Raw genomic sequence first — 19,275 nt, forward strand, 5'->3', positions numbered from 1 at the left:
GTACAGTGATTCCTGTGTTTTATGTACAGTACAGTGATTCCTGTGTTTTATGTACAGTACAGTGATTCCTGTGTTTTACGTACAGTACAGTGATTCCTGTGTTTTACGTACAGTACAGTGATTCCTGTGTTTTATGTACAGTACAGTGATTCCTGTGTTTTACTGTACAGTACAGTGATTCCTGTGTTTTACTGTGTTTTACGTACAGTACAGTGATTCCTGTGTTTTACTGTGTTTTACGTACAGTACAGTGATTCCTGTGTTTTACTGTGTTTTATGTACAGTACAGTGATTCCTGTGTTTTATGTACAGTACAGTGATTCCTGTGTTTTACTGTGTTTTATGTACAGTACAGTGATTCCTGTGTTTTACTGTGTTTTACGTACAGTACAGTGATTCCTGTGTTTTACGTACAGTACAGTGATTCCTGTGTTTTATGTACAGTACAGTGATTCCTGTGTTTTATGTACAGTACAGTGATTCCTGTGTTTTACTGTGTTTTATGTACAGTACAGTGATTCCTGTGTTTTACTGTGTTTTACGTACAGTACAGTGATTCCTGTGTTTTACGTACAGTACAGTGATTCCTGTGTTTTATGTACAGTACAGTGATTCCTGTGTTTTACTGTACAGTACAGTGATTCCTGTGGTAGCTAGCTGCCTTATGCAAGCAATCACTGGTTTAATGCACAGGGATGTGAATATATTTACGCTCTTTCATCTAAATGTGGTTATTTTTTTGTTCATGTTATTTAGATTTATTTTGCTTGACTTCATGAATGAATGAATGAATGAATGAATTAATTAATTTAATGAATTAATTAATTAATTATTTTTTGAATGATTTTTTGAATGAATGAATGAATGTTGTTGTTCAGACAGATACTAGGTTAATTGTCTACCTGCTATCCTATCCCAGCAAGCATGGTCAGGACCTGGACACATTAGTGACGTCTCTGTTGTGGCCGTGCAGATCAAGTCCAACCAGGACTAGTCACATCTGGCCCAGAAATGCATCACGTGATCTCAACCAAAATGAATTCTGCCCACTAAGACGGCCGCTCCCTGGATGGATCGGAGAGAGTCCGAAATAGGCCAGATCAACTTATAAGTCATATCATAACTAGTCTGATCTGGCCAAGAATAAGCTAGCTAACTGGTGAAGACGTCCTGGAAATGATGTAAAGATCATCCCCATATGGGCTGTGATCTGCCCTAGTCCTGAACGTAAAGATCCTCCCCATATGGGCTGTGATCTGGCCTAGTCCTGAACGTAAAGATCCTCCCCATATGGGCTGTGATCTGGCCTAGTCCTGAACGTAAAGATCATCCCCATATGGGCTGTGATCTGGTCTAGTCCTGAACGTAAAGATCATCCCCATATGGGCTGTGATCTGCCCTAGTCCTGAACGTAAAGATCATCCCCATATGGGCTGTGATCTGGCCTAGTCCAGAACGTAAAGATCCTCCCCATATGGGCTGTGATCTGGTCTAGTCCTGAACGTAAAGATCCTCCCCATATGGGCTGTGATCTGCCCTAGTCCTGAACGTAAAGATCATCCCCATATGGGCTGTGATCTGGTCTAGTCCTGAACGTAAAGATCATCCCCATATGGGCTGTGGTCTGGCCTAGTCCTGAACGTAAAGATCATCCCCATATGGGCTGTGATCTGGCCTAGTCCTGAACGTAAAGATCATCCCCATATGGGCTGTGATCTGGCCTAGTCCAGAACGTCACCGGAGGACGTCATTTGGTTTTCTGGGTATAGTTTCTGTATAGAATGCTAGTTCCATAGCATGTTGTATAGACAGACATTGTTTACTTGGTATCCTAGTCTATTTTAGGGACACTGTTTTTCTCTCTGCACTTGCTCATTAATGTGAACTGCATTTCCCATGATGCCTGCAGGGTTACCTGGTCGTTGAGTCCCACGTCCACCATCATCATCTCGCCTCCGATGCTGATCCACCCGGAGCCACAGGGGTTATGGGAGTTCACACCGCGCCTGAACCACACCTACACACGCACGCACGCAAACACACGCACGCATGCACGCACGGACGCACGCACACGCACACAGACACGTGGGTACAGACACACATGTTAAATGGCAAATGGCATTTATATAGCGCCTTTATCCAAGGCGCTTTACATAGATTGTGAATTACATTCACCCATTCACACACACATTCATACACCGATTGCGGCGGAAGCCATGCAAGGCACCAACCAGCACATCGGGAGCAATTTGGGGTTCAGTGTCTTGCCCAAGGACACTTCGACATGTACAGGAGGAGCCGGGATTCGAACCGCTGACCCATGGATCATTGGACGACCTGCTCTACCTCCTGAGCCACAGTCGCCCATGTTGCACGAACCGCACCAATGCAACTCCTTGCAACAAAACAGTTTTAACACTTATTTTGACGGGGAATTCATCAGAATAAAGGCGATAGAGTGCCAAGCAGATGAGGCAGATTTTACTCTGAAAAGTGCCACACCTTCCATTTCCCCCCCAAAACCGGGAGGCATAATCTTCCATTATTACCACACACTGTCAAGTCTGATCTCCCTCTAGACAGTATAAATGGGTTAAGTACTACAGTTTGTCGGTCATTTTGATGAATCATCATTTCTCACCTTGAAGTCCTTGGTGACGACCCACACCACACTGAGCCCCACGGACACATGGAGAGCCTCCACCTCCTTCACTGGAGAGGACACCTCCGCCCATGAGGTACCTGAAAACATATGGACATTAACCCACTGAAGGCACCTCCACCTCCTTCACCGTAGAGGACACCTCCACCCACAAAGTACCTGAACACACAGCACATTAACCCACTGAAACCACCTCCACCTCCTTCACTGGAGAGGACACCTCCACCCACGAAGTACCTGAAAACATATGGACATTAACCCACTGAAACCACCTCCACCTGGAGTCACCTCCGCACCCATGAGGTACCTGAACACACAGAACATGAACAGACTGAACCACCTCCTCCTCCTTCAGACGAAACCTCCACAATGTACCTACAGTATATAATGTGTTGATTTTGAATCTCTTTGATCTCTTCTCCACTAGTCCCTCCCTAACATTTAGTTCTACTGGATCTCTTCTCCACTAGTCTCCACTAGTTGTGGAACAACAAATGAAACTGGGTCTGTTGCTGCTGGTGCAGTCAGGAAGGATTTACCTGTGGGACTGTCCAGTCAGGAAGGATTTACCTGTGGGACTGTCCAGTCAGGAAGGATTTACCTGTGGGACCGTCCACTAGTCAGGAAGGATTTACCTGTGGGACTGTCCAGTCAGGAAGGATTTACCTGTGGGACTGTCCAGTCAGGAAGGATTTACCTGTGGGACTGTCCAGTCAGGAAGGATTTACCTGTGGGACTGTCCAGGGTCAGTCCGTTCCGGGCCAGCATGTTTCCGTCCCAGAGCAGAGCCCACAGCAGGTCTCCTGGACCGGCCGAGATCTGACCCACCTCCCTGGGGACCTCCACCTCCTCCCAGTTGCTGCCCTCTGGGATCCGGGGGTGGATGCCCTCCCTGAAATACACCTGCAGACAGACAGGCAGACAGGCAGACAAATAGATACATAGATTTGTAATACACTCACACATGCTGTACATGTTGCAATAATTCAATAAGGATCTTTTATCCAGACTCAGATCCAGCCTGTGCCAGGTGTGGTCAGGAGTCTGCTACGCTTAGCCACATGTTTTGGTCGTATCCCAGATTGACTGCATTTTGGACAGAGATATTTAATACCTTCTCGTATATTTGTAACTCAACTATAGATCCCAATCCAATAACGGCGCTGTTTGGTGCCCCTCCAGAGGGAATACAAATACCAACTCATCAGGCTGAAGCTATAGCTTTTTCCTCTTTACTTGCCAGACGCCTGATACTATTTAGTTGGAAAAAGGCAGCGCCGCCACCTCACAAACGCTGGGTGGAGGATGTTATGTCACATCTCAAACTCGAAGAACTTAAATATACACTCAGAAATATATCAGAGTTTGGCAACCATTTCTAACCTACTTTGCGGTAGTATTTTCTACGTAGTCATTGGCCATCTCCCCCCCCCCCCCCCCCCCCCCCCCTTCATTTTTATTTATCTTTTTGTATTTTATTTCAGTTAGTTGATTTCATTAATGTACAATTTGTGGTTCTTTACATTGTATTTCAGACTTTTTTATTTTATACATGAATGTTGAGTACTGGTGTTGTTGTTTTGTCCTGTATCTGTTTTGTAATTGTTATGTATCTGTTGTTTGTCCTGTCTCAAACTTCAATAAAAATACTTGAATAATAATAATTCAATAAGGATCTAAACTATTCCTGAAACATTCCATGTCCAGATGCTTGTTGTCGGGAAACCCGACATTGTCCTGATACAAGCGTCTTGTCAGACTGGACATTCTGACTGATGTTTCCCTTGGTAAAAATACATGGGGTTGTGCTGCCCTCTTGTGGTGACTAAGTGAAGTGAATCAGATGCTGGACTAGCTGTAGACTGGTTTGTCATCCATAACCATAAAATAGTATAGGGCTGTCAAATGATAATAATAAAAACAATCAGATTATTCGCGGCTTAAAAATGGACTAATCGTGATTAATCACCATTCGAACTATGTCCAAAATATGCCATGTTTCTTTCTGTATATTGTTGTGGGAATAGAAAGATAAATAGAAAGATAAATAGAAAGATAAATGGCAAAAGGCGGATAAGTTATGTATGTAACTTTTTCTGAACTCTCCTGGAACAACATATTTGAACATGGGGGTCAGCAGCCAAATACATCGTTTTTGGGGTCCTTGACATGAAATAGTTTGAGAACCACTGATATAGAAACATGAGGTATTTCAGAACCACTGATATAGAAACATGAGGTATTTCAGAACCACTGATATAGAAACATGAGGTATTTCAGAACCACTGATATAGAAACATGAGGTATTTCAGAACCACTGATATAGAAACATGAGGTATTTCAGAACCACTGATATAGAAACATGAGGTATTTCAGAAAACTGTCAAGATTTAGAAAGACATTTTTAAATTTTCGACGTCAGGCCCTAAATGGCTTAATAATACTGGCCAAATATAAACACTCTCCAGATCACCAGTCAGCGTACAGCTGTGTGCTAAAACACATGAGCTTGAAGCACGGTGGCTACGACGAACAGCATGAAATATGCATGTATGACATCTAAGCTGCAGGTACAGTGAATGAGCTGAGTGGTCAGCACATTGTCCAGGGTGTGTAATGTGACCACAGGTACAGTGAATGAGCTGTGTGCTGCCTTTGGAATGGCAGTTTGGTTAAAATTCATAATTCTGTCATTTAATTAAGTAAGTTAAAAGGTGTACCAGTTCTTACTGTTTTTACTGCCCTCCAGTGGTGGAAGTAGAAAGTGAAACTAAACTCAGAGTCAGCATTTCCCCATGAAACAGTGAGCTGTGCGCATGGTCTGCTGATAATTCTTCTTTAATGCTTTTGCCTTGGACATTATTGTCTGTAAGTACTTTGAAGTTCTAGTTAATCGGTTCAAAGATTATATTTCATTAGAATGTGATGTTTGCAGAATACCTTTGTAGCTGGTTATTTTGTGTTTGGAAATTGTGTAAACACATGTGGTCTGCATGCTAGTTTACTGCTGCAGTAGCAGTAGCCTAGCCATTTTCTGTGTTTGACTTCAACATTGTGTACCTAGTTCAGTGCAAATAGCCTACTAATAACTATGCATACTATATTACTCACACACTCTGCATATTTACCTGTGTGCTAATTCATTTTTATGTTTATTTCTGTACTTTTCAGTTTTACAAAATTACCTGTGACTTCAGTAAACACAAGAAAAGTCAAGCCTTGTCTCTTATTGGAGGATCTCAGAAACTGTTAACTAGCTGTCTAGCTGCACATAGGCACGTGTTGCAAGGGCAGCACAGTAAAAAGACAAATGTACGGCGGGCTCAAGCACACAAGATAATAACCAGCAATCATGAGTCTACGCTCAGGAAAGAAATACACATTGGATACTAATGAACAAGAAGAGGAGAGGGGGGCTTCAGAGCTCCTGACACTAACAAGACAACAGGATGAGCATGAAGCATCCGAAGCAGCATCTGTCAAGTCTTCTCACAAGTCTTCAGTCAAATCTAAATCTAAAGCATCCTCTAAGACATCCAGTAAGTCATCACGATCCTCAATAGCATCTTTATATGTAAAAGCACAGGCTAAGGCAAAGGCTGCTCAGGCTGAAGTGGCATTTGCTAAACAACAAGCTGAAGTGATTAAACAAAGGGCTGAACTTGATGGCACCTTCCTTATTCTCCAGTCTCAGAGGGCTGCTGCTGCTGCCTCTGCTGAAGCCGCAGCCTACCAAGAAGCTGTGGAGAGTGAAAGTGAGGACGAATACCAGGAAGTGCTAGAACACCCTGTTCTACAACAAGCTCTCAACTCAGCACAACTTACCAGAGAGTACGTGCAGCAGCATGCTAATCAAACACTGATGCCCCCTGCTCTACAACAATCTGTCACCCCAGCACAACATGCTAATCAAACACCATTGCCCCCGGTTCTTCAGCAGCCTCTCAACTCAGCGCAACGTGCTAAAGAATACGTCCAGCAGCTTCCCAAACACTCACCAGTGAGTTCACCTGAGATGGACGAGAAGCCTTTAAGAACCCCTGGCGCTAATCCAGCTGTTGACAACGGCACCCATGTTAACCAACCTCCAGAGTATGGAAGTGTTGAAATTAAAAGAGAAGAGCCAACAAAGAGCACACAACCAACCAAGACATACTTCAATCTTCCTCAACACTCAAGCAATCCCTTTAAAGACTACTACTCACCTGAGCCTCCAGGTGCACAAGACTTTGCTAGATACCTGATACGCAGAGAAGTGATCAGTTCAGGTCTTCTTCAATTTGACGATCGACCTGAACATTACATGTCATGGAAAGCGTCCTTTCACAGTTCAACTAAGGACTTAAATCTGTCAGCCAGGGAAGAATTGGACCTGATGACAAAATGGCTTGGGCCTGAGTCATCAGAACAGGCAAAAACCATCCGCTCTGTATATGTTCTCAAACCTGCAGCAGGCCTCTACACCGTCTGGCAACGTCTGGAAGAATGTTATGGGGCGCCAGAGGTCATCGAAGATGCACTGCTAAAAAAGATTGACAACTTTCCAAAACTAAATAACGGAGACAATATCAAGCTAAGAGAACTAGGTGACATTCTCTTGGAATTGGAATGTGCCAAAGAGGATGGTTACCTAACAGGCCTCTTATATTTGGATACACCTCGTGGGGTAAAACCCATTGTGGAGAAACTCCCATACAGCCTCCAGGAGAAATGGAGAGCTCTGGGATCCAAGTACAAAGAGGAGAATGCAGTGACTTTTCCACCTTTTTGTGTCTTCTCCGGGTTCGTGAGAAACCAGGCAAAGGTGAGGAATGATCCAAGCTTCTATTCTTCCACATCCGACAGTTATTGTACATCACAAACGGAGAAACCTGCAAAGTCCAGCTGGAAAGCCTCTGTAAGTGCACACAAGACTGATGTTGATGCAGAATCACTGGATGATAGTGACAACATACCTGTTCAACAGAAATTGGAGGGACCAGATAGGCAATGTCCTATACACAAGATGCCCCACCCACTGAAAAAGTGTAAAGTATTCAGAGGAAAACCCATGGAAGAACGCAAAACATACCTGAGAGAGAACAGAATTTGCTACAGATGCTGTGGGTCCACGCTACACGTGGCAAAAGACTGCAAGGTGGCAATAATGTGCTTTGAGTGTAATAGCGACAAACACACCACTGCCTTGCATCCAGGTCCTCCTCCTCAAGAGGCTTCAGAGAGTATTCCGGCTGACAAGCAAGACAGCGGGGAGCCAAGTGGGAGTACAGTCACCTCAAGTTGCACAAAGATATGTGTAAGTGGAGAAAGCCCACGCTCCTACTCCAAGATCTGTTTGGTAAAAGTACATCCTGCAGGCAAAAAAGAGAGCGCTATTAGTATGTATGCGGTACTCGATGAGCAAAGTAACAAGTCTCTTGCCAAGACAGAGTTTTTTGACCTCTTCAAGGTCGAGGCCAATTCATCTCATTATACACTGAGAACCTGTTCAGGGAGAACAGAGACGTCAGGTAGAAGAGCTAGTAACTTCATCATCGAGTCTATTGATGGAAAATTACAACTTCCTTTACCAACCCTAATCGAGTGTGACATGGTTCCTGATGATAGGACAGCAATACCTTCACCAGAAATTGCACAGCATCACTCCCACCTACGGCCAATTGCCAAGAAGATGCAACCTGTGGACCCAGACGCTCCAATCCTCTTGCTCTTAGGAAGAGACATCTTAAGGGTGCACAAGGTGCGCGAGCTAATAAACGGGCCCCACAATGCTCCTTACGCACAGCGACTAGACCTAGGATGGGTCGTCGTGGGTGAAGCATGCTTGGGAACAGTCCACAAACCATCAGAGGTCAATGTATACAAAGCAAACGTGCTGCAAAATGGTCACACATCCTGTTTCAGCCCATACCCAAAAAAGCATCCAAGTGACTGAAGGCTACAGTAGTATGATACAGCATCCTGGTTCAACCTCCCCTGCCTGTAAGGAAGATGCAGGTCCCACAGAGAGTACGGACAACCTTGGATGCTCTGTGTTAAAACAGTCCAAGGATGACGACAAATCAGCACTACACATGGGTGACAGAATGTCCCTGACCATCATGGACAAACATGTCTATCAGAGCAGCTCAAACTGAGCTGATTGAATCTATGTCAACTGACAACTTCACCAATGCTCTGAAGAACAGAATTGTGAAGATGTTTCTGAGGCCAGTCTCAGAGTTCATAGTTCCCCTGTCAGAGATTTATTGAACTCTTATGTTGCTACTTGCATCCAAGGACATTCCCTTAATGTTGATGTATCTATAGTGATACAATGTTATTGTACCAAAGCGGGGAGTGTGCTGCCTTTGGAATGGCAGTTTGGTTAAAATTCATAATTCTGTCATTTAATTAAGTAAGTTAAAAGGTGTACCAGTTCTTACTGTTTTTACTGCCCTCCAGTGGTGGAAGTAGAAAGTGAAACTAAACTCAGAGTCAGCATTTCCCCATGAAACAGTGAGCTGTGCGCATGGTCTGCTGATAATTCTTCTTTAATGCTTTTGCCTTGGACATTATTGTCTGTAAGTACTTTGAAGTTCTAGTTAATCGGTTCAAAGATTATATTTCATTAGAATGTGATGTTTGCAGAATACCTTTGTAGCTGGTTATTTTGTGTTTGGAAATTGTGTAAACACATGTGGTCTGCATGCTAGTTTACTGCTGCAGTAGCAGTAGCCTAGCCATTTTCTGTGTTTGACTTCAACATTGTGTACCTAGTTCAGTGCAAATAGCCTACTAATAACTATGCATACTATATTACTCACACACTCTGCATATTTACCTGTGTGCTAATTCATTTTTATGTTTATTTCTGTACTTTTCAGTTTTACAAAATTACCTGTGACTTCAGTAAACACAAGAAAAGTCAAGCCTTGTCTCTTATTGGAGGATCTCAGAAACTGTTAACTAGCTGTCTAGCTGCACATAGGCACGTGTTGCAAGGGCAGCACAAGCTGAGTGGTCAGCACATTGTCCAGGGTGTGTAATGTGACCACAGGTACAGTGAATGAGCTGAGTGGTCAGCACATTGTCCAGGGTGTGTAATGTGACCACAGGGAGGAGCGTTTTACACACACTGCTATTAGGTTGTTGTTCCTCAATAGGTTGACAGGTTTGTACTGAGATGGTGTTTCTTTGCATGAAAACATAACGCGGGCAGCATTCATTTTTCGGGTTTATGATCCGGTCGGGAGCGGATGATATCGCTATGTCATGTTGGAGTCATTGTTTTGTAGTCATCAGGATGATATCGCTACGGCATGTTGTAGTCATTGTTTTGTAGTCATCAGGATGATATCGCTACGTCATGTTGGAGTCATTGTTTTGTAGTCATCAGGATGATATCGCTACGTCATGTTGTAGTCATTGTTTTGTAGTCATCAGGATGATATCGCTATGTCATGTTGGAGTCATTGTTTTGTAGTCATCAGGATGATATCGCTACGGCATGTTGTAGTCATTGTTTTGTAGTCATCAGGATGATATCGCTACGTCATGTTGTAGTCATTGTTTTGTAGTCATCAGGATGATATCGCTACGGCATGTTGTAGTATTGTTTTGTAGTCATCAGGATGATATCGATACGTCATGTTGTAGTATTGTTTTGTAGTCATCAGGATGATATCGCTATGTCATGTTGGAGTCATTGTTTTGTAGTCATCAGGATGATATCGCTACGTCATGTTGTAGTATTGTTTTGTAGTCATCAGGATGATATCGCTATGTCATGTTGGAGTCATTGTTTTGTAGTCATCAGGATGATATCGCTACGTCATGTTGTAGTATTGTTTTGTAGTCATCAGGATGATATCGTTACGTCATGTTGGAGTCATTGTTTTGTAGTCATCAGGATGATATCGCTACGTCATGTTGTAGTATTGTTTTGTAGTCATCAGGATGATATCGCTACGTCATGTTGTAGTATTGTTTTGTAGTCATCAGGATGATATCGTTACGTCATGTTGTAGTATTGTTTTGTAGTCATCAGGATGATATCGCTACGTCATGTTGTAGTCATTGTTTTGTAGTCATCAGGATGATATCGTTACGTCATGTTGGAGTCATTGTTTTGTAGTCATCAGGATGATATCGCTACGTCATGTTGTAGTATTGTTTTGTAGTCATCAGGATGATATCGTTACGTCATGTTGTAGTCATTGTTTTGTAGTCATCAGGATGATATCGCTACGTCATGTTGTAGTATTGTTTTGTAGTCATCAGGATGATATCGCTACGTCATGTTGGAGTCATTGTTTTGTAGTCATCAGGATGATATCGCTACGTCATGTTGGAGTCATTGTTTTGTAGTCATCAGGATGATATCGCTACGTCATGTTGTAGTCATTGTTTTGTAGTCATCAGGATGATATCGTTACGTCATGTTGGAGTCATTGTTTTGTAGTCATCAGGATGATATCGTTACGTCATGTTGGAGTCATTGTTTTGTAGTCATCAGGATGATATCGCTACGTCATGTTGTAGTATTGTTTTGTAGTCATCAGGATGATATCGTTACGTCATGTTGTAGTATTGTTTTGTAGTCATCAGGATGATATTGTTACGTCATGTTGTAGTCATTGTTTTGTAGTCATCAGGATGATATCGCTACGTCATGTTGTAGTATTGTTTTGTAGTCATCAGGATGATATCGTTACGTCATGTTGTAGTATTGTTTTGTAGTCATCAGGATGATATCGTTACGTCATGTTGTAGTATTGTTTTATAGTCATCAGGATGATATCGCTACGTTATGTTGTAGTCATTGTTTTGTAGTATTGTTTTGTAGTCATCAGGATGATATCGCTACGGCATGTTGTAGTATTGTTTTGTAGTCATCAGGATGATATCGATACGTCATGTTGTAGTCATTGTTTTGTAGTCATCAGGATGATATCGCTACGGCATGTTGTAGTATTGTTTTGTAGTCATCAGGATGATATCGCTACGGCATGTTGTAGTCATTGTTTTGTAGTCATCAGGATGATATCGCTACGGCATGTTGTAGTATTGTTTTGTAGTCATCAGGATGATATCGCTACGTCATGTTGTAGTATTGTTTTGTAGTCATCAGGATGATATCGTTACGTCATGTTGTAGTATTGTTTTGTAGTCATCAGGATGATATCGCTACGGCATGTTGTAGTATTGTTTTGTAGTCATCAGGATGATATCGTTTCGTCATGTTGGAGTCATTGTTTTGTAGTCATCAGGATGATATCGCTACGTCATGTTGGAGTCATTGTTTTGTAGTCATCAGGATGATATCGCTACGTCATGTTGTAGTATTGTTTTGTAGTCATCAGGATGATATCGCTACGTCATGTTGTAGTATTGTTTTGTAGTCATCAGGATGATATCGCTACGTCATGTTGTAGTCATTGTTTTGTAGTCACCAGGATGATATCGCTATGTCATGTTGGAGTCATTGTTTTGTAGTCATCAGGATGATATCGCTACGTCATGTTGTAGTATTGTTTTGTAGTCATCAGGATGATATTGCTACGTCATGTTGTAGTCATTGTTTTGTAGTCATCAGGATGATATCGCTACGTCATGTTGTAGTATTGTTTTGTAGTCATCAGGATGATATCGTTACGTCATGTTGTAGTATTGTTTTGTAGTCATCAGGATGATATCGCTACGTCATGTTGTAGTATTGTTTTGTAGTCATCAGGATGATATCGCTACGTCATGTTGTAGTCATTGTTTTGTAGTCATCAGGATGATATCGCTACGTCATGTTGTAGTCATTGTTTTGTAGTCATCATGATGATATCGCTACGTCATGTTGTAGTATTGTTTTGTAGTCATCAGGATGATATCGTTACATCATGTTGTAGTATTGTTTTGTAGTCATCAGGATGATATCGCTACGTCATGTTGTAGTATTGTTTTGTAGTCATCAGGATGATATCGCTACGTCATGTTGTAGTATTGTTTTGTAGTCATCATGATGATATCGCTACGTCATGTTGTATTATTGTTTTGTAGTCATCAGGATGATATCGCTACGTCATGTTGTAGTCATTGTTTTGTAGTCATCAGGATGATATCGCTACGTCATGTTGTAGTATTGTTTTGTAGTCATCAGGATGATATCGCTACGTCATGTTGTAGTCATTGTTTTGTAGTCATCAGGATGATATCACTACGGCATGTTGTAGTATTGTTTTGTAGTCATCAGGATGATATCGTTACGTCATGTTGTAGTCATTGTTTTGTAGTCATCAGGATGATATCGCTACGTCATGTTGTAGTCATTGTTTTGTAGTCATCAGGATGATATCGCTACGTCATGTTGTAGTCATTGTTTTGTAGTCATCAGGATGATATCGTTACGTCATGTTGTAGTCATTGTTTTGTAGTCATCAGGATGATATCGCTACGTCATGTTGTAGTCATTGTTTTGTAGTCATCAGGATGATATCGCTACGTCATGTTGTAGTCATTGTTTTGTCAGGCAGGACCCATCAATCTGGAACTTCCTTTTCCCTCAAACCGATTTTCCTCAATAAAAGCCACATGCTACGAGAGCTTTTATTGTTGTTCTTCCGGTTTGAGGGAAAAGGAAGTTCCGACTTCCGATTGATTGTCCCTGCCTGATGACTACACAACAATACTAAAACATGACGTAACGTAACGATATCATCCGCTCCAGAGTAGAGGTCATATAGTGAATATGAACGAACAACCCCTAATCGTCCACAAACCTGTGTGTGTGTGCGTGCGTGCATGCGTGCGTGTGTGCATGCGCATACCTGTCCTTGTTGGCTCACAGCCCACAGATAGGGGTATTTCCCAGACTGGTCGCTCATCTCCCAACCGCCACAGCTGATGTCACACAGGGGGAGGGGCACTTTCTTAGGGTGGTCCAATGGGATCTGCAGGGGGGAGGGGGTAAGTGAGGGGAGGGGATAAGTGGGTTAAAGGGGAATACCACTAGCTGGGTCCCAATTCGTTAAAAAAAATGTTTTTTACATTTGTTTTTTTATCAGCTTCAATAGAGCGTCGCAGTCCCGCCCCCTACCAGGGCCCAGGAAATTATTCTCTGTTCATTTTCCTCATAGACATTTCAAAAAGTATTTATTTAAATACCTTTTAAGCCTCATACAAAGCCAACTTTTGTCGTGACAAATCATGACAACAAACAAACAAATAATTAGAAAGAAGAAAACAACGGCAGGTTACAACTCCTTTTTTGTTGTTTTTCTTCTTTGTAATTATTTGTTTGGTCCAAAATATTGTGTTTGTTGTCATGAGTTGTCACAACTCGAGTTGGCTTTGTCCGCAGCGTAATCGTCTTTAAATAAATACTTTTCGAAATGTCTATGGGGGAAAATGCATTGGGTATCATTTCCTGGGCCTGTCGTCATGAAAGGAGGCGGGACTGCGACGCTCTATAGTGTTAGTATTCCAGTTCCAATTATCTCTTTTTTTATTTGTTCCAATTTATCCTGTATGAGTCGTCTTGACCCTGATTGGATCAAGTTGGTATCCTGACATGAAAATGTATGTTCTGTTTAGTAAAAAATCCCACCCGTGTAAACTGAGTGGTGCAGTCCCCCCCCCCGCTCTCTCTCTCTCTCTCTGTCTCTCATTAGCAGGCAACAGTGCAGCACTATATCTCTCTCTCTCTGTTTCTGGCGCAACAGCGCCACTTTTTCCCCTACTGGTACTCATAGTCACACACATAGTCACATAGGTTAACACGGACATTGCTGTTCCTTGGAGTGGTTGCACCACTCAAAAATGCAGCACTTTACTACAGAGAGGCGGAGACCCCTGGCTGTTACTGAACAAACACTCTGATAGCAATGATTACCATCAGAATATATTGACTTTAAAATATCACTGACGTAATTAAACCCATTTAGACCGATAGATTTTTTTAAAAAATAGGCTTCTAAATTTACTTTAATAAACAGTTCTCTGAAAAACCCATGTTTATAGGTCAGTGGTTCTCAAAGTATTTCATGTCAAGGACCCCCGGAAATATCTCTATTTGGCTGCCGACCCCCATCTGAAAATATCTTGTCCCAGGAACCCCCCCAGAAGCAAAGATTTGAACTTAAAAAATTTCGCCGTGAAAGAATATATATTCAAAGATTTGCGCCACACGATTTTTCATGCAGAGCTACAAGCTCGTAGCTTGTATGAGCTTGTAGATCTGCTATTTTTCAATAGCTAAAGTATAACATAATGCTTAAAATCCAAAATGTGTAACATTAATTGTTAAATTATGGCAGGGCCAACAACGACTGACGGTATAAACGTCTTTCATTGATCCCAGACTACTGACCTTGGCCCACCATCATCATCATCATCACACGCACACACACACACACACACACACACACACACACACACACACACACACACACACACACACACACACACACACACACACACACACACACACACACACACACACACACACACACACACACACACACACACACACACACACACACACACACACACACCTTGGCCCACGTGCCCTGTGCCGTGTATCTCCGGTATCGGATCCATCGCCTGCGACGAACACACGACCTCCACGTCTTCTCCAACGAGAAATTGGCTGGGAAATCCACCGCGTACTCCCATCCCTGGAGAGGACAGTTTGGTATTTAGTACTCCCATCCCTGGGGAGTCACTGGGGAGAACATGTTAGTGTTTAGTACTCCCATCCCTGGAGAGGACAGTTTAGTGTTTAGTACTCCCATCCCTGGGGAGGACAGGTTAGTGTTTAGCACTCCCATCCCTGGAGAGGACAGTTTAGTGTTTAGTACTCCCATCCCTGGAGAGGACAGTTTGGTATTTAGTACTCCCATCCCTTGGGAGGACAGTTTAGTGTTTAGTACTCCCATTCCTGGAGAGGACAGTTTGGTATTTAGTACTCCCATCCCTGGAGAGGACAGTTTGGTATTTAGTACTCCCATCCCTGGAGAGGACAGATTGGTATTTAGTAGTCGTGTGCGTTTGCACATGCGTGTGTGTGTGTGTGCGTGCATGTGTGCGTGCACTCACCCCGGTCTGGCTGGGGTCTCCAGAGGTATGGTCCACGTACCAGTCCCCCTCCCACTCCCAGCTGAAGGAGGGCAGCGTGAAGCTGGCCAGAGGCTGTGGCGTGGTGCCCGTCACATCGCTCCACGGCCAGCGGTCCGTGGGCAGGAGGACGTCCGTGAAGCCGTCCACCGGGTTCCATCTCTGGGGGAACATATACATGGACACACGTCACGTCAGGGATGGAGGGACAGACTCTCTGGGCGAACCAGAGACATCTAATAGAAGAGTTACGACATTGAGGGGGCAGAAACCGAGCGCTCCGGCGCTGTTCATGCAGCCTGAACTGAGACAAGCTGGAGTCGGAGTGGTGGTGGTGGTGGTCGTGGTCGTGGTGGTGGTGGTGGTACCGTATGGGGGTATTACCTGGTTTTCGTATGTCTCCTCCTGGTACCGTATGGGGGTATTACCTGGTTTTTGTACGTCTCCTCTGTACCCTATGAGGGTTTTACCTGGTTTTCGTAGGTCTCCTCCCGGTAGCGTATGGCGGTCTCGCTGGGCAGCAGGTTCAGGTAGACGCGGTGATCGCAGCCGACGCCCCAGCTCCGCCCCTTCCCCGCCGTCACGCGCTTCAGCTCCAGCAGGCGGTCGTCGGCGCGCTGCCAGCGCCCGCTGGCGGTGGACAGGCTGTAGACACGGCCGTACACGTCCACCGCCCACAGCAAGGTGATAGGCATGATGCTGCTGGAATAATAATCATCATCATAATAATATTAACCCATTTAGGCCTGACGTCGAACTTTAAAAAAAAAAAGTCTTCTAGATCCTGACAGTTTTCTGAAATACCTATGTTTCTATATCAGTGGTGCTCAATATTTCATGTCAAGGACCCCAGACATTATATGTAATTGGCCACCGACCCCCATCTGAAAATATGTTGTTCCAGGAACCCTAAGATTTTAGTTAAAAACGTTCGCTCTGAAAGAATATATATTCCAAGATGTGTGCCACATTTTCACAATTTTTCAAAAATAGCAGATCTACAAGCTCGTAGCGCGGCACTCGGTGCCGCGCTTTGAGATTGTAGATCTGCTATTTTTCAATAGCTAAAGTATAACATAATGCTCAAAACACCAAAAGGGGTTCCCGCCCAAAATGGGATAACCAGTAAGGGGGAGAGAAGCGACCGTAGATCGCGTGCTCTGGCCATATATAGGCGTATCTTGAGAGTACAGGGTGTGATGAGGTCAGAACAGGTCAGCTCCATATATGGAGATCTAAGGGTGGCAGCGGGGGCATAAATAACTTTGGGCAGGCCCGTCTAGAGTTTAAATGGACAGGTATCCGTCAACAGGCCCGTCCAGAGTTTAAATGGACAGGTATCTGTCAAAAGGGAGACATCGGAAAGGAAGGATGAATGGATGGGGAACGATCAACATATGGAATGTCAGAACAGGTTCTAACATACATCCATATACTACTAATGATGACATCAGGGATCTCCATATATGGGCTTAATTGTGACAGCAGGTCACATTTACTATGACATCAGGTATCTCCATCCCTGATGATGTCATGCGATGTCACGAGACCTTTACTTACCTTTGTGGCAACCACAGTGGTTATCATGAGACTGTCACAATAGGTTTTGTAGCAATTGTAGAAATATTAGATCTTAATTGTGAAATGCTCAATGATGTTCTAATCATGTATATAGAGGCCCTACTTTACATTAGCCTAATCATTTCTGTCCTGATGAAGGTCTATTAATTAACAACCCAAACTTATTGAAATAACACTTTTTGGCAAGTTTCTGACAGTATACACTGACACCACGGCGCGTAAACAGAGCCTCAAAAGGGGTAATTCCGGGGTAAATTCTTACCCGGGATGTGACGTTTTTGGGCGTTCCTGTCTAGCGTGGTGTCCTTTTCTTTCTTTTTTCAAATTAAGATACCCTTTTTAATATGCTTAAAATGGAGTTTGAAGTTACAATGGGTATAGGAAGGGGGCGTGTCTGATACATATCAAACATCTAAATACTGAATCAAGAAACTTCCCAAAAGCCTGAGCTATAGTAGACAATACAATGACCCAAAAAATATTTTTGAAAGAGAAATATCCCCTTTAAGACTATTTTCCAAATATATAGGCCTATTATATAACCAATTTCACATCGGGGTGCCTGCGTGCACTCTTCATGTTGTCTAATTGAGCACTTTACATGATTCCACACTGCCAGCATTGCATCATAGAGACTAAACAGTGTCAGATCTATATCTAATCCGCTGTAGGCTACACAGCCGCGCCTACCCTGGCTGTGGCACGTCCTCAGTCCTCAGTCCTCACCGGTCCTGTCCCGTTACTTACAGGGCAGAATTCGGCGACAGCCGACAGGCTGCTACACAAATGCATGGAATTAATTCACCATGAATAAACATATAAGGCTAGATGGGTAGATAGATATAAAGTCTATAGTCGCTGCAGCAATAGGCTTTAGCATGGCAGCATACTCAGGTTTCACAATATTTCCACCGTGGCTGCAAAGTTATATGGCTCATGCGTGCGATGTATTCAATTCAATTCTGCAGTTTGTTTAAATTCACTCACATGCATTCAGGTGTGTCAACGGTAGCCTACATGCTACACTGTAAGCCATTCTGATGATCACTTATTATAAAGTAATAGTATACTATAGTAGGGTAGGCTGTACCTGACTATTGCTATCCGATCCTCGCGGGCAGTCAGTGGAATATCATGGCATCATGTGCGACAGACAGACAGGCTAGGCTACACCTCATCAAACACCATCTCCATCCATCCACGCACCTAGATTCTTGCAGCCTGCATGGTGCACATTGCACAGTGCGCACGCACGCGCGCGCGCACACACACACACACACACACACACACACACACACACACACACACACACACAGACAGATCCGATGTCAACAACAAACAATACATGATATTAAATGATCACTCTAGTCTCTTCGACACACTGCGCGCCGTGCATAGGGGGATTGTCCCAGCACGGACACACAGCAGCAGTAAAGTCGTCTGTAATCTCTTTACATGTAGGCTACCCATGTCCATATGGGACGGCCGGGTGTTGTATAGCCTACATGGGAGCTACTGTATCTAAAATAAAACCTTATATATGCTAAGTTATATAACACCGTTAAAACGGTCTCTACTTACGGTGTGACGGCCGTTTATGACGCACCGAAACGTGCGCGTGAAATAGCGTCATTTGTAAACATTCCTGAAGGTATTTTGTTTTAATTCCCTTTAGAATGAAGCAGAGAGGTGATACGCTGTGTACGCTGCTGTCTGTCTGCACTCTCTCCAACACTCACACAGGAAATGGGAGTGAGCCGCCTCGTCCGATTGGTCGACGCTCTGCAGGTGGTTGTGGATCCGCCGCTGTGATTGGCTGAGCGGTCGGTGGGTGGGGCTGGTTTGGTTTGCAGGCAGCCAGCCCTGCATGTTTCAATAATTGATTGTCAGCCTCCAGATGAATTATTGAAGAGTAAAACGAACTAAAGGTTGGTTTCACCTGTTAG

At 43.5% G+C, this 19,275-nt stretch overlaps 1 protein-coding gene across 1 annotated transcript in view; it reads right to left on the minus strand.

Annotated features, from left to right (window-relative positions):
* LOC306936262 (tectonin beta-propeller repeat-containing protein 1-like) overlaps window positions 1–18,486 on the minus strand; it is a 69,811-nt gene extending 51,325 nt beyond the window's left edge. Inside the window, exons 1-8 of the mRNA XM_079519753.1 lie at window positions 18,420–18,486; window positions 16,219–16,450; window positions 15,731–15,910; window positions 15,187–15,309; window positions 13,462–13,584; window positions 3,391–3,565; window positions 2,642–2,742; window positions 1,916–2,017 (exon numbers count right to left, since the gene is read on the minus strand). Of these exons, the coding sequence (XP_079375879.1) occupies window positions 1,916–2,017; window positions 2,642–2,742; window positions 3,391–3,565; window positions 13,462–13,584; window positions 15,187–15,309; window positions 15,731–15,910; window positions 16,219–16,443 (1,029 nt within the window). The 5' untranslated portion in view covers window positions 16,444–16,450; window positions 18,420–18,486. The remainder of the gene's footprint in view (window positions 1–1,915; window positions 2,018–2,641; window positions 2,743–3,390; window positions 3,566–13,461; window positions 13,585–15,186; window positions 15,310–15,730; window positions 15,911–16,218; window positions 16,451–18,419) is intronic.
* Window positions 18,487–19,275: the final 789 nt, after the last annotated feature.

The sequence above is a fragment of the Electrona antarctica genome, assembly GCF_951216825.1.
Source record: "Electrona antarctica genome assembly, chromosome: 14".
NCBI lineage: Eukaryota > Metazoa > Chordata > Actinopteri > Myctophiformes > Myctophidae > Electrona > Electrona antarctica.